The following is a 24,174-nucleotide window of genomic DNA, read 5'->3' as shown; positions in this document are numbered from 1 at the left end:
GGGCTTCTTTCAGCTTCCATCTACCAAATCCACTCATAAGGTTTTGGTAATCCCAAGGTTATTGTAGAAGACACTTGCTCAAGGTGCCATGCAGTGGCACTGAACCGAGAACCATGTGGTTGGAAAATCTTCTTACCATTCAGCCATGTCTGTGCCTTTTTAGAAAAAGAAACAAATGTCCTCTTTTATAATATTTAAAACAGAAAAACAATAAATCATTCTTTTTTTTTCATGTTCGCATTCGCTGATCAAAGTTGATAAATTCATAAAACATAAAACAACAGCTAATTTCTTTCTTTCTTTCTTTCTTTCTTTCTTTACATCGATTATCATGCATATTTTTTTAATGTTTTTCCATAAGGTATTTCCATTATTGGAAAATTAAAAATTTAGTTTTATCAAAGTCTAGACAGCAATGAGCAGTATTACAAGTATTTATACATTCAAATACTGCAGTTTTGATACTGCAGTGTATTTGCAGCTCATAGTTATAAGTGTTCTTTTGTGTGTGTGTGTGTGTGTGTGTGTGTGTGTGTGTGTGTGTGTGTGTGCATATATATATATTCTTTTATTCTTTCATCCTTTTATTTGTTTCAGTCATCTGACTGTGGTCATGCTGGAGCATCACCTTAGGGGGTGCTAGCCAAACAAATTGATTCCAGGACTTATTCTTTGTAAGCCTAGTACTTATTCTATCAGTGTCTTTTGCCAAACAGCTAAGTTACAGGCACGTAAACACACCAACATTAGTTGTCAAGCAATAGTAGTGAGTACAAACACAGACACAAACTCACAGATATATATATGCACATGCACATGCACACAGACACACTCATGTGCACACACACACACACACACAAACACACACACAAACATATACAACAGGCTTCTTTCGGTTTCCATCTACTAAATCCACTCACAAGGCTTTGGTCAGCTTGAGGCTATTGTAGAAGATACTTGCCCAAGGTGCCATGCAGTGGGACTGAACCCAGAACCATATAGTTGGGAAGCAAACTTCTTACCACACAGCCATGCGTGCACCTATATATATATACACGCACACATACATATATAATATATGTGTGGTTTTAGAGTCATTTGACTTCCATTGTTAGCTTGTTGGTACTGTTTCTCAGTATCCTTAATTATAATTATATCTATATAATCATACACACATACACACACATATACATATAAATAGATACATACATACATACATACATACATACATACATACATACATATGCAAATTTATATACATGAGAATACATACATAAAACTAAACATACAAATTTGCACATGTACATACATATGTACAAAAATACTCTGTTGATGCTTTTGAAATTCCAATGAAGGAGCCATGGATCTAGGTTAGAAACCAGCTCTTTCTGTATTGGCAAGTAATATTGAAATAAAACTGAATAATGACATACATCCCTACATACATTCATACCTACAAATGTACATACATCCCTACATACATACATACATACATACATACATACATATGTGTGTGTATATTTACAGGGATATATTTACAGAGTATATTTTAAATTAAAAAAGAACTTTGTTTATCTTAATTTTGAAAAATAAAAGAAGTATAAAAAAATTGCATTATTTATGGGATGATCCAATATATATATATATAGATATGTGTATATATATATACTTATATATATATATATATATATATATATATATATATATATAAAAATATATATATATATATATATATATATATATATGTATATATATATATGTATATATATGTATATATATATATATATATATATATATATATATATATATATATATATGTATGTATATATATGTATATATATATATATATATATATATATGTATGTATATATATATATATATATATATATATATATATATATATATATATATATATATATATATATATATATATATATATATATGTATGTATGTATGTATATACATATATACAATCCAAACATGAACAAGCAAGAAAAAACACGAAAAAACAACAATGCGGGGACATGGAATAAGTACAGTGTTATTGGATGCTCAGGAAAGGAAAGAAAAGAAAGAGTATTCTATATTTCGAGCGGAGCTCTTCATCAGATATATATGAAAAGTCCAAAGAAGGGAAGACAGAGAAAGAAAATTGCCAATGATGCACACGCGGTCACATATTGAAATGACTGGAAGGGAAAGGGTGAAGAAAAGTTCTTTTCAAAGACGGGAGAGTGCAAGAGAAGGCGGTATGTGTGTGTGTGTAATGATAGCACATGTATGTGTGTGTGTGTGTGTGGTTGTGGCTGTTTATGTATGTGTGTGGTTGGACATAGTATCGTTTAAGGTCATAGGAAGAATTTATAGTAAGAATGTTGGTAGGAGTGGTTGCCTGCTGTGTGTTCACCTACACATGTGCATAGGAGAATGGTCAGTAGAAAAGTACTGGTAGTTTGAAGTATGTGTGTGTGCGTATATGTAGTGTGTGTGTGTTTTGTTTCCAGTGTGCATGTGTGTGTACGTGTGGGTATGTGTGTATGTGACAATGGGATTCTTCCAGTTTCCATCAACCAAATCTGCTCACAAGGCTATAGTAGAAGAGAGTTGCCCAAAGTGCCATACAGTGAGACTGAACCTAGAGCCACTTAGTGAGCTCTTTAACAAGTTGTTGTTGCTGCTGCTGCTGCTGCTGCTGTTTCTGCTGCTGCTGCTGCCACTGCTGCTGTTGTTGCTGTTGAGACCACCTCTAAACACCACCCCTTGTCAGTTTTGAACATGCAGACTTTTGATCAGGGGTTACAGTCTTGCCCCCACCTGGTTTACTTTTACAGACAAAATATATCTAGGACTTTTCCTTTTAGCATTTTGTTTTTCAAAGACATTAAAAAGAAAAATTTGGCTGCTACTTTTAGCAGAAGGAGCAATTTTGCAGAGACCTTTCTTGTTGGTTGTAACATATTTGATTTTTGTGCTTAAGCAAATCTGTCCATCCTTTGATATATATATATATGAAGTCAGGCAAACTGATCAGGCAATCATAATATATGTAAATAATTAAATATCTTGGTTCCAAATTGACTAAACCTTTACAAATCATCTGTCATTTAGTTAAAAATGTTTTAGATATACGATCAGACACAATTATTGATTTCAATTCAAAGGAAAATACCAACAAACTCGGGAACTATACAACTAAGCAGCAAACTAGTGAACCAGCAAATTAAACAAACCAAGACACACCAAGAAGCCATGTAGTCATAATGGTGTAACCTCTAAAACAGCAAAGTTTTAATGGAAATTACAATGGATAATCAATGAACACAAGAGAGGTTTCACTGTTATAACTACTATTGACACCACCACCAACATCATCAGCACCAGCACTAACACTACCACCACCTCCAACACCAACACCACCATAAATTCTGTTAAAAACATTGTCATTCTATTCTTACCATCCCCAACAATACTACAGATGTGCATAAGCAGTTCAGTTGTCATGAGGAGCAACAAATGAAATGCTTTGGAATCTTTACTCTTCATCTGGATTGTAGGGTAAATGGAGAAAGAGCTTGCCATCACCAGCAAATGTGTAAAAAAAGAAAGAATCCCTTCGGTCATGAATGACCATGAGATTACACCTAGAAAGTTACCCTCCAAGGCACAACTCCAAGGCACAAGTCTGGAAGACTAGCAGAGGCCATGCATACCAGCCCCCCCCCCCCCAATCGTATCCAAGGAAAAGGCAAAGGCTGATACAGCTTGGCACCAGTGACATTGAAACTCATTTCTACAGGTGAGTGAACTGGAGCAATGTGAAATAAAGTGTTTTGCTCAAGAGCACAACACACAGCCTGGTCTGGGAATCAAACTCTCTACCACATGTTTGTGAGCCCAATGGAAGGTTTGTCTACAATAAACTTATTGCATTTCTGAAGACTATAAATGATCAACAGGATCATTGGTAACTAAGACACTAATGAAATATCTGAGTGAAATATGTGCACAAATGTTCAGTCCATGTTTCTCTCTTTCTTTCTAACATTTTACAACCAAAATTGGGCCAGCATTGTCTTCAGGGTTGGAATATCTGCAATGCTGGGAAATAAAGGGTAAAAACCACCTTCGGTCATGAATGACTATGGGATTGCACCTAGATAGTTACCTTCCATTACACAATTCCGGGCAAGGTTGTTTATGGAAGACGGCGGCGGCGGCAACGGTGATGATGATGATGATGATGATGATGATGATGATGATGATGATGATGATGATGATGATGATGATGATGATGATGATGATGTTGTCGATGATGATGATTCTTGAACTAACAATTAATGCTTAAAGCAGTAGAACTTTGGTATTTGTCAAGAATGCGTAAATGTTCTGGCTAAAAATCAAATATATATATACATACACACATAATTAAATTTGGAGAAAGGAGGAGAAATGGAATGGAAAGGGTAGAAGGAGGAGAGGAGGGAGTGAGAGTAGTGGGCAGAGACAGGAGCAGGGGAGGAGGAGTGGAGGAAAAGAAGAAGTTTGTCATTGTTTCTTCTATTTATATATCAGATGGGGTGGAGGCGCAATAGCCAAATGATTAGGGCAGCGGACTCGCGGTCATAGGATCGCGGTTTCGATACCCAGACCGGGCATTGTGAGTGTTTATTGAGTGAAAACACCTAAATCTCCACAACTTCCTCTCACTCTTATTTTCTGTTTCTGTTGTGCCTGTATTTCAAAGGGCCAGCCATGTCACACTTTGTGTCATGCTGAATCTCCCTGAGAGCTACATTAAGGGTACACATGTCTGTGGAGTGCTCAGCCACTTGCACGTTAATTTCACGAGCAGGCTGTTCTGTTGAGTGGATCGACTGGAACCCTAGTCGTCATATCCAACAGAGTGCCACGTTATCAGATTGGCTTGTACTCATTCACGTGCCCCCACCCAGATCTTAAGAAATACCCCTTCTTCCAAATAGTCACACACACAAACACACATATACATACTCATGCACACACGCCCATACAAGCACACTCACAGACATACCCAATGCTACACCCAAACATGCACTCATACAGATACACTCAATCACTCACACACACATAATCATGCATAACCACTCACATACACACTCACACACATAAAATACACACACAATCACAGACATACACACAGAGGCAGTAGAAATTAATAAGTTTATGCAACAAAAGAAAATGGAAGACAACTAACTACATATACAGAGACATAACGATGAGGTAATTAAATTAATTATCTGTTGACTAAATCAATTAATATTTGAACTGTGTTACACCACACCTCTATAATTAAAGATATTCCTTAATATATGTTGCAAAAATAAAAGGAAGAAGGTGGTAGTGGTGGTAGTGGTGGCAATAATAATAACAATGATGATGACGATGATGATAATGATGATGATGATGATGACGACGACGACGACAACGACGACCACGATGACAATGATGATGATGATTATGGTGGTGATGATGAGGAGGAGGAGGAAGATCATAATTTCATTGGCTCAGTGTCAAGAGTTGTTTCTTTATTAACCTATAAGTCACTGTTCAAGTTTTCATTAAGATCTACATTAGTAGTAGTAGTAGTAGTAGTAGTAGTAGTAGTAGTAGTAGTAGTAGTAGTAGTAGGATAAGTCTTGAACAATCTAGCAAACCATCCAGTCTTTTTATGCAAATCTAATACTACATTGTTCAGGGTATAAATTCCCCTTTTTTTATATATAAAACTGGAGCATGTGATTTTAAGGGAGTTTTGATTGCCATTTCTAGCAAGCTGAGTGGTCACATAGAGGCTCCTTCACATCAATTCAAGGATATGTAGTTGTATAAGTACATATTTTCTGTTAAGGATATTTTCTCTTAAAGTTGTCTTAAGCAGTGATGGAGCGATTAGTATTCAGTAAACAAATTCTTACAATTCTTTCAGTTTCTTGTAATTCAGGTTGCCTCATGTTCTCAGCAGACAAAATGGAAAAAAACATTGCCCCAGATGATGGCAAGGGAGATGCACTGGAACAGCTGCTCTGACTCACAGGGCTCACACTTGCGAATAGCCATCTCTGTCTGATAATGGTGAGCAGGGATATGGTCCAGAGGCCAAGAACACCAGAGGTCTCCATTGCCACAGGCTTGACCATAAACCAGTTAGAGAGTGACTGATTCTTTGACAGTTTGCTTTCCTCAACTTGATGAGCAGTGAAGCCTGTGGTGGTAGCTGAACACACAAAGTTTCCATGGGGGTATCACAGCATGAGGTATCCCAGATGAGGGGCCTACTGCTATGGAACTGGAATTATGTAAGTTACTAGCATACCAGACTAACCAATCAAATGGTTGGCAGTTTGTATCATGTGATCAGTGTTAAGCTGCCTATGGCAGGCTGGAAGAGTCCAAAGGGGTATTGGGTAGAACACCTTATGGTTCTTGCTTCAACTTCCTACACACAGAGCTAAAGTCTCACGGAGGCCAATTTACCATTCATCCCCTTGGAGTTGATAAAAAAGTACAAATCCAGGGTATTGGATTGGTAGAACTGTTAGAGAGCCAGACAATATCTTCAGTTTTCTTCCATCCTTTCCAGAATCAGATTAAAGTAATATCAGTGTCAAATTTTGGCACAAGGCCAGCAATTTTGAGGGAGGGGCAAGTTGATTACATCAACCCCAGTGCTCAACTGATACTTATTTCATTTACCCCAAAAAGACGAAAGGCAAAGTTGACCTCAGTAGAATTTGAGCTCAAAACATAAAGATGGACGAGGTGCTACTATGCATTTTGCCAAGTGTGCTATTAGCTCAGTCAGCTCTCTGCCTTCAAATAATAGTTTGAAATTTTGACACAGAACCAGCAGGTTTTTTTGTTTTTTTTGAGGGGAGGGGGCAAGTTGATTACAGCAACACCAGTACTTTAGTAACACCAATTAGATGAAAGGTAAAGTCAACCTTGGTAGAATTTGAACTCAGAAAGTAAGAATGAACAAAATGCCAGTAAGCAGTTGTGGCCAGTGTGCTAATGTTTCTTATTTCTTTACTTCCCACAAGGGGCTACACACAGAGGGGACAAGCAAGGACAGACAAACAGGTTAAGTCAATTATATTGACCCCAATGCGTAACTGAAAGGATGAAAGGCAAAGTCGACCATGGCGGAATTTGAACTCAGAACGTAGCGGCAGACGAAATACCGCTAAGCATTTTGTCCATCTGTGCTAACATTTTTGCCAGCTTGCTGCTTTAGATTAAAGTAATGTTGGTTTTGAATCTCAATACAAGGCCAGCAGTTTTCGGGGAGGGGTAAAGTATGATTACATCGACCCCAGTGTTCAAATGCTACTTATTTTGTTGACCCCCTAAAGGATGAAAGGCAAAGTCATCCTCAGCAAAATTTGAAATCAAAATGCAGACAGATGAAATACCACTTAAGCAGCTTGCCTGGTGTGTTAACGATACTACCATCTCACTGCCTTATTAGAGTAAAGTAATATTAGTCATTAGTAAGGTAGCTGGGTGGCAGAATTGTTACCATACCAGACAAAATGCCAAGCAGTATTTCTTCCAACTTTATGTTACAATGATAAGGGTTCCAGTTGATCCAATCAATGGAACAACCTGCTTGTGGAATTAACATGCAAGTGGTTGAGCACTCCACAGACATGAGTACCCTTAATGTAGATTTCAGGGAGATTCAGTGTAACACAGAGTGTGATAAAGTTGACCCTTTGAAATACAGGTACTACTCATTTCTGCCAACAGAGTGGACTGGAGCAACATGAAATAAAGTGTCTTGCTCAAGGACACAATGCACCACCAGGAATTGAACTTACGACCTTATGATCATGAGCCGAATACCCTAACTGCTAAGTCACACATCTTCACAGAAAGCAGAATATTTCCACTCAAAATTTCTTTACTCTTAACTGTTGAAAACAGTTTTATATATAAATCTATCTTTTATAAAGGAATGTTATGTTTGAAACTAATTTTTGTTGATATATGTCATGTTTATTGAGGCAACGTGACTTACAGAGAATATCAATTCTATATTTTGGTCGATATTGAACAGCATTACTAGAATCACCATAAAATTTGATATCACAGTACAAGGGTTAATAAATGCAAACATTTATTTTAGTATAAAAATATTTAATGTAATAATTCTTTAGTTACAATATTTGTTATAAAACTTGAATCTGTGATTTTTTTCCTTGACCTTCATAAACTTCAGTCTCACCATCATCGTTTTAATGTCCACTATTCCATGTATGCATGGTTCAGACAAGATTAGTTGAGGCAGATTTAACTTTCATTTGTTTCCAAACAAGGTAATGTTTCTCCATCAGTGGATGTGTTTTCACAGAATATTGGAAACAAAGGATGCCACTTGTATGATGGTGGCACTCAATCATAACTCTCACACAAAGTCAAGACAAGAGGGTACAACACACAGATGAATATACATGCACACTACACACACACATACACACACATTAACATGTATATACATACACTCACCCACACACACATACACACATATAGATATGTGTGACAGGCTTGTTTCAGTTTCCATCAACCAAATCCAATCACAAGCCTTTGGTCACCTTGGGGCAATAGAAGAATATACTTGCCCAAAGTGTCACATGATACTGGACAACAAAGATTTGCCAACTGGGGTAAAAGCATGTGTCTAAGACTAAATCAAGGATGCTGATTCCGAATCCGCACTCAGAATTGTTCTAGCATGTCAGGATTTTGAGCTATGTGCATGTGCAAGATTATAACTATACTTTTAGCTCGATATAGGATGTATTATAAAATTTGCTAGAATGAAAGCGGTCTTCATTCAAAATTAAAGAAAAAACAGCAATAAAACAAACGATGAGAAAGTTTATTATTTAGTTTAGCAATAGATGGCGCTGACGTATTGTGTGTAATGCCAAATATGTCAGTTTGTTCTTGGTAACTCTCAGTGTCATTTGCACTGCCATGACGTGTGGTATATGTATCTCTCACTGTGTGTGGTTACTGTTTTAACTGTGGTCATTGTGTTAAATCATGAATAGGAGAAGCAGTGTGAATCATCCAGACAACCTTTGTTATGTCTGCAGAAAATTTGCTCTGTGTGACCAGCAGAAGAACATTGCCACCAAATTAAAAACTGCCTATAAATATTATTTCAGGTGTAAAGTTGGGGACCAAGACAAGAGGTAGGCACCTCATAAATTCTGCACCATAAGTTACTCAGGGCTTACACAGTGGCTGAATGGAAAACGGAAGGGAATGCTTTTCGCTGTACCAATGGTATGTTTCTGATTGTTACTTTTTACATGACTAGTATTAGTAGTTTCTCAAAGAAGACTAAAGCAAAAATTATGTATGCAGATTGTAAGTTTACTCTAAAACCGGTCCCACATAACTTCGAGAACCCTGACCCAGTTACCCTCTCACATGTTTCACTTAAAAATCTTGACATGTCGTATGATGAACCCCCTGACTCTCCTAAGATAAATGAGCCAGGCTCAAGAAAATTTGAATGATTTAGTAAGAGACCTAGCATTGTCAAAGGAGAGAGCAGAAGTTTTGGGATCGAAACTACAACAATGGAATCTCCTACAGCAAGGTATGAAAATTTCCATTTTCTGTTCTCGCCATTAAGGTTTCTCTGTCTTTTTCAAGCAAGAAAATAATGCTTGTTTCTCTACTGACATTAATGCAGTCATGCAAAAACTAGGACACATGCATGTGGCTAACAAATGGAGATTGTTTATAAACTCAAGTAAGGTGTGTTGTCACATAATGGTAATGAAAAACCTTCCATTCCTGTGGGTCATTTGTTGGTATGGAAGAAACTTACGAATCGATGGAACTCATTCTGAAAGGAGTTAATTACTCAGTTCATAAGTGAAATATTTGTGGTGATTTAAAGGTGATTGATCCTCTTCCTAGGACTGCAGTTGGGATATACCAAAAATATGTGCTTGTGTATTTGGAATGACTGTGATGACAGCAATCATTACACTGTAAAAGACTGGCCTAAGAGAGAGGAGCTCATAGTTGGTTGGTACAATGTGCAGCATATGCTACTGGTAGACCCGCAAAAAGATCTTCTTTCCACCCCTTCACATCAAACTTGGCCTCATGAAAACTTTGTCAAAGCAATGAAACATGAAGGTTGTGGGTTCCAGTACCTATAAGTAAAATTTGGTGCAGAGAAAAGTGACGCAAAACTGAAAGCAGGCATTTTCATTGGATCCGAGATCAGAGAATTGATACCTGATAGCAAATTCAGAGGTAAACTGAATCCAGTTGAGCTGACAGCATGGGATTCATTTGTGTTAGTTGTCCAGGACTTTCTTGGAAATCATAGAGTTGAACACTATGTTGATTTAATAAACAACATGCTAACAGCGTATGAAAGAATGGGATGCTGAATGTCCCTAAAAATGCACTTCTTGCATCCTCATCTCGATTTTTTCCAACAAATCTTGGTGCCCTTAGTGATGAGCATAGTGATAGGTTCTACCAGGACATATCTGAGATGGAAATAAGGTATCAAGACTGGCTCAGTCCACACATGATGGGTGACAACTGTTGGTTCCTACAACGGGAGACCAGCAGGATGCATAAGCGCAAGAGCAAGTATCTCAAACATTTCTGAGCTGAGCATATCAAAAATAAAGTGAGTATTCCTTTAACATAAATATATTATGTACCATTATATTCATTATTTACATTATTTACATTATTTATATTTGACGGATATTTGTCCTCATCTTGTTTGTTAACACAACATTTCAGCTGATATACCCTCCAGCCTTCATCAGGTGTCTTAACCACTATGCCATATGCCCATGGACATATGGCATAGTGGTTAAGAGCATGGGCTAATAACCCTAAGATTCCAAGTACGATTCCAGGCAGTGACCTTAATAATAATAATAATAACAACATAAAAAAATACCTTAGAAATGAGAATCCAGGTTCAAAATTTCCCCAAGATACCTGATGAAGGCTGGAGGGTATATCAGCCAAAATGTGTTAACAACAAACAAGATGAGGACAAATATCCATCAAATATAAATAATGTAAATAATGTACATAATTCCTCATCTTTTAAATATAGAACTACCATTATATTATAATACTATTTGCCTTGAGCATAAATTTACTATATACAGTACTAATATACTATTATAATAATTATTTACCTTGAACTTAACTATTCCTGATTCTAATATAGTATTAATATATAATTATGCACATAACTCAAAATCCTGACATGCTACAGCAATTCTAAGTTGAGATTCATTGTCAGCATGCTCAATTTAGTTTAGAACAGCACCATTTGTCTGAGTAGCAGACAATAAATCTTTTTTTTTTTGCTGCACAAACCCAAAACCACATGGTTGGGAAGTGAATTAATCACAGAGCCATATTGGTGCCTGTAAATCTTTGACATCAAATTAACCCAATTCCTAGTTTTGTCCAGAATTATATCCAGCTGGCCATGACTGATTTCAGGTCGCAGCAGACACAAAATGAATCTACCTTATTAGAATATTGGTCAGACAATTTATTTATCAACATTGTAAATAAGAATATCTGGAAATTGTCTCTTTTACCAAAAAAAAGGATAAAACTGTGTCACTTGAAATCAAATCATATCCACCATTTTATGACATTCACTGTTTGTTTCTGTATCTTACACTTTTACATACTCTCTTTATCTATCTATCTATCTATCTATCTATCTATCTACCTTGTCTATCTGTCTGTCTGTCTATTTGTCTGTCTGCTTATATATCTATATATCTATCTGTCTGTCAATCTGTCTGTCAATCTGTCTGTCTGTTTATCTATCTAGCTAGCTAGCTAGCTATAGGTCTTCCTATCTATGTATGTATGAATCTATCTATCTATCTATCTATCTATCTATCTATCAATCTTCCTATCCATCTATCATTTATCTATCCACCTACCTATTTATTTTTCTGTCTCACCCTCTCCCTTTCTCCTAACTCAATGAAAATTATAAGATCGATTTCTGTCTCTCTTCAGTAATTGTTAATCTTTCAGTTTGAAGCCTTGCACCATCATTTATTTCCTGTGTTCCAGCAGTTTGAAGTCAAATAATTTCTGTGTGACTGAGAACTTCCTCATCTATTTCACTTACCATAACCTGTTGTTTATTTGAAAACCATCTCCCCACTGACCTACTCTTACATTTTCACAACCTTATTCTCCTTCATTAATTTCATTTACAAAGGGGTTAGACCAGCAAAATCATTAGAGCATTGCAAAAACTGATGGTTTGTTGCCAACTTAATGTAGCAGTCCCAGGAAAGGGAAGAATGCTACTGCTATTTAGCCCTAGGAAACATCGTTTCCCCTTTCCACACACGCTTGTGTGACATAGCCAACTGGAAACAATGTGTCTTAAGGCTAAATAGCTGTAGTATTCTTTCCTTTCTTGGGACTGCCACATTAAGTTGGCAACAAACCATCACTTTATCATGCTGCTACTGTACAAGTCTCATTGAGGGATTCAAAAATGCAATATTTCTAATATTGAAAAACTGCTTTGTGGTAATTCTTCTGACTTGTTACATTCTGAGTGCAAATCCCACGAAAGTCAAGTTTGCCATTCATCCTTTCAAGGTTGATAAAATATAATGTTATTCACATACAGGGGTCTATGTAGGTGACTTGCTCTTCCCAGTAAAACTGCTGGCCTTTTGCTACAATTAGAAAGAATTATGTCCATTCATGCATTCATCATCATCATCATCATCATCGTTTAACGTCCGCTTTCCATGCTAGCATGGGTTGGACGATTTGACTGAGGACTGGTGAAACCGGATGGCAACACCAGGCTCCAGTCTGATTTGGCAGAGTTTCTACAGCTGGATGCCCTTCCTAACGCCAACCACTCAGAGAGTGTAGTGGGTGCTTTTACGTGTCACCCGCACGAAAACGGCCACGCTCGAAATGGTGTCTTTTATGTGCCACCCGCACAAGCCAGTCCAGGGGCACTGGCAACGATCTCGCTCGAAAATCCTACAGGAGCCAGTCAGGCGGTACTGGCAACGGCCACGCTCAAAATGGTGCATCTCATGTGCCACCCGCACAAGAACCAGTCCAGGGGCACTGGCAACGATCTTACTTGGCTTGCCGGGTCTTCTCACGCACAGCCCATTTCCAAAGGTCTCGGTCCGTAGTCATCGCCTCGGTGAGGCCCAATGTACGAAGGTCTTGCCTCACCACCTCAGCCCAGGTCTTCCTGGGCCTACCTCTTCCACGGGTTCCCTCAACTGTTAGGGTGTGGCACTTTTTCACGCAGCTATCCTCCTCCATTCTCACCACATGTCCATACCAGCGCAATCGTCTCTCTTGCACGCCACAACTGATGCTTCTAATGTTCAGCTTTTCTCTCAAGATACTTACACTCTGACGGGTATTCACATTGACATTACACATCCAACGGAGCATACTGGCTTCATTCCTTGCGAGCTTACGTATGTCCTCAGCAGTTACAGCCCATGTTTCACTGCCATGTAGCATGGTTGTTCGTACGCATGCGTCATACAGTCTGCCTTTTACTCTGAGTGAGAGTCCCTTTGTCGCCAGCAGGGGTAAGAGCTCTCTAAACTTTGCCCAGGCTATTCTTATTCTAGCAGCTACACTTTCAGCGCACCCACCCCCACTACTAACTTGGTCGCCCAGATAGCGGAAGCTATCGACTACCTCTAGTTTTTCACCCTGGAATGAGATAGAAGTTGTTTCCTGTTTTTTTGCAGTCTTTATTGCACCTGAACATCTGCCACAAACAAAAACTAACTTGCTAGTTAACCTGCCTTTGATGTTGCTGCACCTCTTATGTGTCCATAGCTTGCACCGGGTACATCTTATAGAGTTACTACCTACTCCTTTTCTACATACTGAGCAGGGCCATCTACCTGAAGGGGTTTGTGTTTTATCTACCTTCCTACTTATTAGGATTTTGGTTTTAGCTAGGTTGACTCTAAGGCCCTTCAATTCTAGACCTTGCTTCCACACCTGAAACTTCTCCTCTAGTTCTGATAGTGACTCCGCAATTAGGGCAAGGTCATCAGCATAGAGGAGCTCCCAGGGGCAACCTGTCTTGAACTCCTCTGTGATTGCCTGGAGGACTATGGTAAATAATAGGGGGCTGAGGACGGAACCTTGGTGGACCCCTACCTCTACCCGGAATTCATTGCTGTACTCATTTCCAACCCTCACCTTACTGGCCGCATCTCTGTACATGGCTCGCACAGCTCTCACTAGCCATTCTTCTATCCCAAGTTTCCTCATTGACCACCAGATAAGGGATCGGGGGACCCTGTCAAAGGCTTTCTCCATGTCAACGAAAGCCAGGTACAGAGGTTTATCCTTGGCTAGGTATTTCTCTTGCAACTGTCTCACTAGAAATAAGGCATCAGTAGTGCTTTTACCTGGCACGAACCCAAACTGCATCTCATCTAAATTGATTCGCTCCCTAATTAGTTGGGCTATGACCCTCTCTGTAACTTTCATAACCTGATCTAACAGCTTGATGCCTCTGTAATTATTTGTATCTAAAGCGTCCCCTTTACCTTTGTAGCAGTTGACTATGATGCTGCTACACCAGTCATAGGGTATGACTCCTTCGTGTATCACCTGGTTCGTAATACGGGTGACTAGGCTATAGCCAACACTGCCAGATATTTTGAGCATCTCTGCAGTGATTCCTGATGGGCCGGGGGCTTTCCCGGTCTTCATACTCTTAATTGCTTTATCTACCCTGGTACTATCAACTCGGATAGCTGGTCCCTCTATTGGGTCGACATAAGGCAGGCTCTCTTTCTCCCATTCATTCTCTTTATTAAGCAATCTATCGTAGTGGCATCTCCAGACCTCTTTCTTTGCATCCTCATTTAATGCAAGCGTACCATCATCCATGCGAACACATTTCTCTCCTACAACATCACTATTCTCTCTCCTACACTGTCTTGCAACCCGAAATACCTCGAGTCTTTGGTCCTCACGGCGCAGAACATTGGCAAATCTTTCCTTATCTGCTTCCCCTCTGGCTAAATAAACCTGTCGCCTAGCCTCCCTTCTGGCACATTGGTACAATTCCCTGCTACCACCGTTCTTCCAGTCCTTCCAAGCTTGTTTCTTTTGTCTAATAGCCCTGTCTACCTCCTTGTTCCACCACCACGTTACTCTGGGTTGGGAGGGGACCTTACACCACCCACAAATCTGGTCGGTGGCTTTCAACAGGTTGTCCCGCAGAAATCTCCAATTGTCTTCCACGTTGTATGATGCTATATCCCCTTCTATTTCGTTAAATGCTTCAAGTAACTTGTCTCTAAGTCTCTGTCCGTTTGCAGGGTCTTTAAGCTTCCACACCCTTCTTCTCCAAGCCTGTCTAATTCTGGGCACCCATTTTGCCTTGATCCCAAAGTCGCTAACTACTAATCTATGTTGTGGGGTACATTCTTCGCCAGGGTAGGTTTTGGCATTTATAAGCCGCCCTCTTTCCCTATTTCTGGCGAGGATGTAGTCGATTTGGCTAGAGTGTCTGCCGGAGCGGTAGGTGACTAGGTGACTGGCAGGTTTCCTGAAGTTGGTATTGCAGACTATAAGATTGGTTGCATCACAGAACTCCAGCATTCATATTATTTATTATTTCTTCTCCTTCTGTCTATCTATATATGATTGTGTGTTTGAGAAGTTCACTTCCAAGTTACAAGGTTTTAGGTTCAGTCGCACTGCACAGAATCTTGGGCATGTATATTCTGTTATAGTCCCAGGCCAACCACAGGCTTATGGGTGGATTTGGTAAAAGGGAACTCAAAGAATGCCATTCTGATGCTACTCCTCAACTGCTTTTTGAGTAAGGGCTCTCTTATTCCACATACATTTGAAGGTAGAAAGTGCTTAGACAATGTGTCGACAGGACAAACAGATTACAATATTACACACTGCATTTTAATGCAAATAATTGCAGATCTAAAGAAACACACAGACACACATGCACATGCACACACACATGCACATGCACACACACAAACACACACACACACATACATACATACACTCACATATGCATGTATTTATATAAATATATTTTCTTTGATTTTTTTTCAATCAAAATCTGCTTCAACCTTTTCGATTTGTTTTTCAGGTTCCTTATGCACACACACATACTTTGATATCTCAATCTTTTTCTATCAATCTCCCATCTATTTGTTTATACATTGCCAATTTGTTTCAGATGGTCCAATGAAGTCAGAATCGAAACATCAAACCTTGCTGCTAACTCACATGTAGTTTGAGATGTATCTGCTTCCACCAGTTTCCAGCTCATCATTATCTACCTTGGTCTCAGGTCTACCACGGGGCTGATTATCAAGGCTAAAGTCACCAGACTGGAACTTCTCAAACCATCAATGTACAGTGCACTCATTCACCACATCTTCACCAAACATTGATGTTTCGAGCCGTCTGGAATGCATTGATTCCACAATGGTACCCAAATTCATAGACAAAACAAATTTTTATCTTTCCATGTGTTCACAAAAATTGATTTACAAAAGAAAACTTACAATATAATCAGATACCATGAATTGCATTTCAAAAAGTGATGATGTAACACTTCAATGTTGTAAAACAAAGAATTGTGAGGATAAAACATTAGAGTTAACAACTGTCAAACTTGGTGCATAAGAAAATCGGACATTTCATTTTTAATGACCTCACTTAATGATGTCACCAGTACTGTAACGAATCAAAAATCAGATCCATTCACAGAAAAAATTATAAATACACCAGATTCCAAAAAATGCCGTTACAAGTGAAAGTCCCTGCTCATGACGGAAAAAGAATCACAGAAATTGTAAATAAAACCCTATTTTTACTATCTTCATTTCACCCTTGTTTTTCTCCCTCTTAACTCAGTATGACCGAACCTTTGGTAATCCACATTTCTTATCGATCACTTCTAACACAATTGAATTTTGTGCATTTAAGCAAGATGATCCACATTTTTTTAATATTATTGAATGTTGTAAACATTTAAATCATATTTGATATCATTGAATCTTGTAAACATTGAATCTTTTAAACATGTTTTTCTAATTCATAATTTTTAATTTTTACCATTGATAAACAAAAAATATTGTTGAAACTAATTTGGTATGTATGTAAATAAATTTATTTCAAAACAATTACAAGTTTTTCAAATTTAGGTGCATTTTCAACAAATTTTCCTATACATATATATATATATATATATGACTGGCCTTCGTGCGGGTGACACGTAAAAGCACCCACTACACTCTCTGAGTGGTTGGCGTTAGGAAGGGCATCCAGCTGTAGAAACTCTGCCAAATTAGATTGGAGCCTGGTGTTGTCATCCGGTTTCACCAGTCCTCAGTCAAATCGTCCAACCCATGCTAGCATGGAAAGCGGACGTTAAATGATGATGATGATGATATGACAGGCTTCTTTCAGTTTCCCTCTACCAAATCCGCTCACAAGGATACTGAGATATTTAGGCAGTGTGTTACATATCCCAGTATGCATATATGTATGTTTGTATGTATGTGTGTATTCACATAATTATTTCCTGTTAGCCAAATGTTTCATATACTTGCTTCCAACTGCTTTGGCGGGAAACCTGTAAAAGGTTGATTTAGGTTTAACAGTGTGGTAGACAATATATTAGTTTTATTTAAGTTTCCTTTTAACTAACAGATCTTGAACTTTTTCTCTCTGTTTCTCTATCCTTCAGTCCCTCTCCCTCTCTCTCTCTCTCTCTCTCTCTCTCTCTCTCTCTCTCTCTCTCTCCCTCTCTCTCTCTTTCTCTTTGTCTATCTTACTTATTCACTCTTTCACTCTCTGACTTTTTGGAGAAGAAAGATCATTAAGTACATTCAGTTCAGTGTTAAGAATCTTTGATGAAATATTTGTCTGGTGCGAATCAATAAATTGAAGACTGACAGCACCGGCAGCACCTGATGTGGTTCCATAATAGGGAGCCTGTTTTTCAGGTTTTATAGATAATCAAAAGTTACTTCACTTTTTTTTAGCACTACCATCATCATCATCATTACCACCATCATTACAATCAGCATCCCTGTTACCACCACCACTACTACCATCAATACCACAATCACCATCATCACTATTATCATTATCATCATCATCATCACCATGACCATTACCACCATTGTCATCACCACCATCATTACCAGCACCAGCAGCAGCAGCACCACCACCACCATCACAACCATCATTATTACCACTACCATCACCACCACCACCATCATCACCATCACCACAGCCATCACCACCACAACCACCACTACCATCAATACCACAATCACCATCACCACCATTATTATTATCATCATCACCACCACCACCATCATCACCACTGCCATTACCACCACCACCACCACCACCAATACCACAATCACCATTACAACCATTATCATTATCATCATCACCATCACCACCACCACCATCACTACCAACACTATAGTCACCACCATCATCAACACCACTACAATCATCACCAACACCATCATCATGACCACTAACATCACTATACATTCTACCATGACAACCACCACCACTACCACCACCGAGACACCACTATAACTACTACTGTCATCATGACCACAATCAATACCACCACCGCAACCATTACTACTGCTAATATCACCACTACCAATGGTGGTGTGCTGGCAGAATCATTAGCATGCAGGGGAAAAATGCTTAGCTGCATTTCATCCATCTTTACATTCTGAGTTCAAATTCTGCTCAGGACGACTTTGCCTTCCATCCTTTCAGGGTCAATGAAATAAGTACTAACTGAGTGCTGTGGTCGATGTAATTGACGTCCCCCACCCACAACATTGCCGGCATTGTGCCAGAATTTGAAACTGATATTACCACTACCACCACCACAGTTGTTATTTCTACCACTACCGCTGCCACCACCATTACCACCACTACTACCACCACCACTTCTTCTGGCATTGTACTTCGTCTGGTTACGATGACAAGGGTTCCGGTTGATCCGATCGACAGACCAGCCTGCTTGTGAAATTAATGTATATGTGGCTGAGCACTCCACAGACTTGTGTACCCATAACATATGGGATGGGACAGAGAGGACGGGTGTTTTGAAAATTTCACAAAATCATTAATTTTAGCTGCAAGCAAATTTTATTGACATCAATGTGTTTGTATTGAATTAGCATTTGTCGAAATCAAGTGTGAAAAACAGCATCCATTATGTGGCATTTGTTTCCATTGATGGATTTCTGAAAGCTTGTTTGATGCATTCCACATTTTCCGGAGTCCATACCGTTCGTGGTGCTCCCACTGGTCTCCTATTAATTTGTGTACCTCATGTACGAAGTGCATTCACCCAACGTAAGATTGTGTTATGGGTGGGAACAACCTGATTTCAGTGAATGCTGAAGTGGTACCAAAACTCGTGCTGAACTGCTGTGACAGACTTATTATTCTTCATGTAACTGTCATAGACAAACACGCGATGCTCTATTGTCCACAGCGCCATGGCTTCACCTGAAAAGAAAAAAGAAGGCTAAGACACCACAGACCGAATGGTACTTGTCAGACATATGTCCCTTTCCCTGGGGCTGAGTAATAGCCATTTCAAAAATGTTCATCCTCTCTGTGACATTGTTGGCTCTTTGAAATACAGGTACTACTCATTTTCACCAGCTGAGTGGACTGGAACAATGGGAAATAAAATGTCTTGCTCAAGGACACAACATGTCATCGGGAATTGAACTCACAACCTTACAACTGTGAGCCAAATACTCTAACCACTCAGCTACATGCCTTCACTATCACCACCTCTAATATATCACAATCACCACGACTGCTGTTGTTACCACCACCACTACTATTACTACCATTACTATCCGTACCAGCATCAACACCATCACTCTCATCACCACTGCAACCAGCACTACCATCATCACCACTGTTATCACCACCACAACTGCCACCACCACTGCCATTACCACCACCACCATCACTGCTACTAACAACACCATCACTATCACTAGCAACATCGTCAGTGCCACCATCATTATGATCAGCACCAACACTGTAACATCAACCACGATAAACCTTAATACAACTAAAATTAGACTGATGGCGGAGACTAGTGTGTATACACGTACGTGTTTGTGTATGCGTTTGTGTGGGTGTTTGTGTGTTTGGTGATATGTATTTGAATATGTACATATGTGTACATGAATTGGTGTTTTTTTTATGTGCATATTCATGCATGAACTGTATTCTCAGTGCTAGCAGTAAGTACAGTGGGATCTCCAGCAGGCTGACAGAAAACCAAGTTATCAAATGCACAGCTTGTATTAGATTTGTTAGGCACCTATGAAACGAGCACTATAGATTGCTCATAGATAACCTAGTTAACAGTATTGCTTACATAGACCGTGGATAAGCAATGTAAGCAACAGTCATTTTATTGCTAACCTGGAACATTCACCTGTGCTCACTCCCATTGTTACACCTGTTTTTTACCTGTTCTGTTATCTTTAACATCACAGACTAACACAACTCTAAATCCTCCATCCAAGTAGCCAATCAATTCACATACACCTCTAGTATTATTATCATATTTTCCAGCTTACAAGTAGGAAGTTTACAGACCAAAATTTATAGTCATTAAAAGTTGGTCATCTTATACACCAAGATGACTTAGGAGAACCAGAAATTCTATACGAAATGCAGCAGGATTTGGAAAGATAGTGACAATATTTAAATGTTTATACCACATGTTTATACTAAGCATAGGCATGATTGTGTGGTAAGAAGCCTGCTTCGCAACCAAATGGTTCCAGGTTCAGTTCCACTGCTTGGCACTTTGGGCAAGTATCTTTTTCTATAGCCTCAGGCCAAACACAGATTTATAAGTGAATTTGGTAGACAGAAACTAAAAGAAACCTATCATATATACATGTGTGTGTGTGTGTGTGTGTGTGTGTGTGTTTGTGTGTTTGTGTCTGTGTTTGTCCTCCCACCACAGCTTGACAGCCGGTGTTGGTGTGTTTACATCCCCATAACTTACCAGTTTGGAAAAAGAGACTGAAAGAATAAGTACTTGGCTTTAAAAAAAAACTATTTGAGTCAATTCATTTGACTAAAAATTATCCATTGTGGTGCCCCAGCATGTCCACGGTATAATGACTGGACTGAGTAAAATACAAACGACATATACTTATATCAAACTGCATGCAAGAAAATACTGTGTATATTGTATCAAACGTCAATTCTGCAATGCTTTGGAGATAGATGAAGAGGCCTCATATCTCACAATCTACTCCACTGAATTCACTTATGCACCCTTCTCTCAACATTTCAACTCTACAACTCACTCCTATAATCAACTTTCTGTTTTTGCTTTATTCCAGCCCCATGGCCCTTCTTCCATTAAGTATTTTTTTTATTTTTCAACCAAGCATATTTTTCCTGTTGGTACCAACAACCTGTTTTATTTCCTTTCATTTCACTCCAGCTTCTTTCAGGCATATGTACTCATGCTCATATATATATATATATATATATATATATATATATGCCACACAGACATATATCATCATCATCATCATTTAATGTCCATTGTCCATTCTGGCATGGGTTGGACAGTTTGACCTGGGCTAGCAAGCTAGAAGGCTGCACCAGTCTCCAGTCTGATTTGACATGGTTTCTACAGCTGGACACCCTACTTAACGCCAACCACTCCAAGAGTGTAATGGGTGCTTTTACATGAAACCAGTATCTGCTACCACTGCAATTTTACTTGGCTTGATGGGTCTTCTTTTCAAGAATGACATTATGCCAAAAGTCTCGGTCATTCCTCAATGCTTGAAAGGTGTTTTTCACATGTCAGTGGCATCAGCCACTTTGCCTCCATAGGGCCCAACACTCAAAATGTGCTTTTTATGTCACCAGCACAGGTGTGAGTTACGTGACACTAGCGTCAGCCACGACTACAATTTCACTTGGCTTGACAGGTGTTCTCAAGCACAGCATATCACCAAAGGTCCTGGTCACCGGTCATTGCCTCTGTGAGGGCCAAAATTCAAAGATCAGGCTTCACCACCTCATCCCATGTCTTTCTGGGTCTACCTTTACCACAGGCTCCCTCCATAGATAGAGACTGGCACTTCTTTACACAGCTGTCCTCATCCATACACATCACATGACTTTACCAGCACAGTCGTCTCTCTTGGACACCACATCTGATGCCGCTTATGCTCACCTTTTCTCTCATGATGCTTACACTCTGTTGAACATGCACAATGACATTCCACATCCAGCAAAGCTTGCTATCATCATTTTTTTCAAGCCTATGCATGTCTTCAGCTGTTACAGCCTATGTTTCACTGTCGTGTAGCATAGCTGTTCGCACACAAGCATCATACAATTTGCCTTTCACTCTGAAAGAGTGGCCCTTTGTTGCCAGCAGAGGTAGGAGCTCTCTGAACTTTGCCCAGCCTATTCTTATTCTCACAACTATGCTCTCAGAGCATCCACTTCTGCTACTGACTTGGTCACCTAGATAACAGAAGCTATCTATTACCTCTAGCTTACCCCACTGGTAGCTGATGGAGTCTATTTTCTGCACATTTTCTGCATTTATTGTACCTGTGCATCTTCCACATACAAAAGCTATTTTCCCTCTGATATTGCTGCACCTCTTATGTGTCCAAATCTTACAGTGGGTGCATCTCATGAAATTTCTACCTATGCCTTTTCTTCAGATTGAGCAGGGCCATCTACCTAAAGTGATTTGTGATTTGTCTGCCTTCCTACTTACTAAGACTTTGTTTGTTGCTAGGTTAATTCTAAGACCCTTCGATTCTAGACCTTGCTTCCATATCTGAAACTTTTCTCTAGTTCCGGTAGTGATTCAGCTATAAGAGCAAGGTCATCAGCAGAGAGGAGCTACCAGGGGCAGCCTGTCTTAAATTCCTCTGTTATTGCCTGGAAGATTATGATGAAAAGTGGGGGCTGAGCACCAATCCTTAGTGAACCCCTACTTGTACCCTGAATTCTTTGTTGTACTCATTGCCAACCCTCACCTTACTAACAGCATCCCTGTACACGGCTTTTACAGCTCTCGCCAACCACTCGTCTATCCCTAGTTTCTGCATTGACCACCAGATAAGGGATCAGGGGAACCTGTTAAAGGCTTTCTCCAAATCAGCAAAAACCAAGTACAGAGGTTGACTAGGTACTTCTCCTGCAGCTGCCTTACCAGAAATATAGCATCAATGGTATTTCTCCTTGGCACAAAACCAAACTGCATCTCATCTAGACTAACTCTCTCCCTAATTAGTTGGGCTATGACCCTCTCCATAACTTTCATCTACTGATGCAACAAGTTGATACCTATGTGTGTGTGTGTATGTGTGTGTGTATGTGTGTGTGTGTGTATGTGTGTGTGTGTATATGACCAGTTTAACATTTAACTCTTTAAAATATATGTATTTACGCACTTACACACACACACACACACACACATGCACATACATACATACATACATATACATAGTCATATTGCATTTTGGGAACAGGTTATAGGTTTCCAATGGCCCATTTGGTGATTTGCCATATTTCCAATAAGAGTGGCAAGGGAGAGTCAGTGTAATTCAGTGCAAGACAAATGTATCAGGGTACTTCATTATTTTAAAAGCACCAGTCTTTTAATCCAATTACCAATACTTACAGCCGTTACTGATACACACCAACAAAAAACATATATATATATATATATATATATATATATATATATATATATATATATATATATATATATATATATATATATATATATGTACACACACACACACATACACACACACAAAAACAAACATATGCAGTTGGACTCTATATACTCTCATATTTGCATAGTCATATATTTTCATGGGAAAATAAGAACATTTGTGCATTCATGGATGAACTGCTTAGCTATGGATTGATTAAGGCATAAGTACGCGTGTATGCATATGTGTATGCGTGTGCATGAGTGCGTATGTATATATGTAAGTGTGTGCGTGTGTG

At 39.0% G+C, this 24,174-nt stretch overlaps 1 protein-coding gene across 1 annotated transcript in view; it reads left to right on the top strand.

The window, feature by feature from the left end:
• The window catches only part of LOC106875860 (SCAN domain-containing protein 3), a 41,788-nt gene extending 22,274 nt beyond the window's left edge, over positions 1-19,514 (top strand). The window contains exon 2 of the mRNA XM_014924162.2: positions 19,305-19,514. Within this exon, the coding sequence (XP_014779648.2) occupies positions 19,305-19,514 (210 nt within the window). The remainder of the gene's footprint in view (positions 1-19,304) is intronic.
• The last annotated feature ends 4,660 nt before the right edge of the window (positions 19,515-24,174 follow it).

Source organism: Octopus bimaculoides, chromosome 8, assembly GCF_046866305.1.
Source record: "Octopus bimaculoides isolate indiv1 chromosome 8, ASM4686630v1, whole genome shotgun sequence".
Classification (NCBI taxonomy): Eukaryota; Metazoa; Mollusca; class Cephalopoda; order Octopoda; family Octopodidae; genus Octopus; species Octopus bimaculoides.
This window is presented reverse-complemented; position numbering and strand designations above follow the sequence as displayed.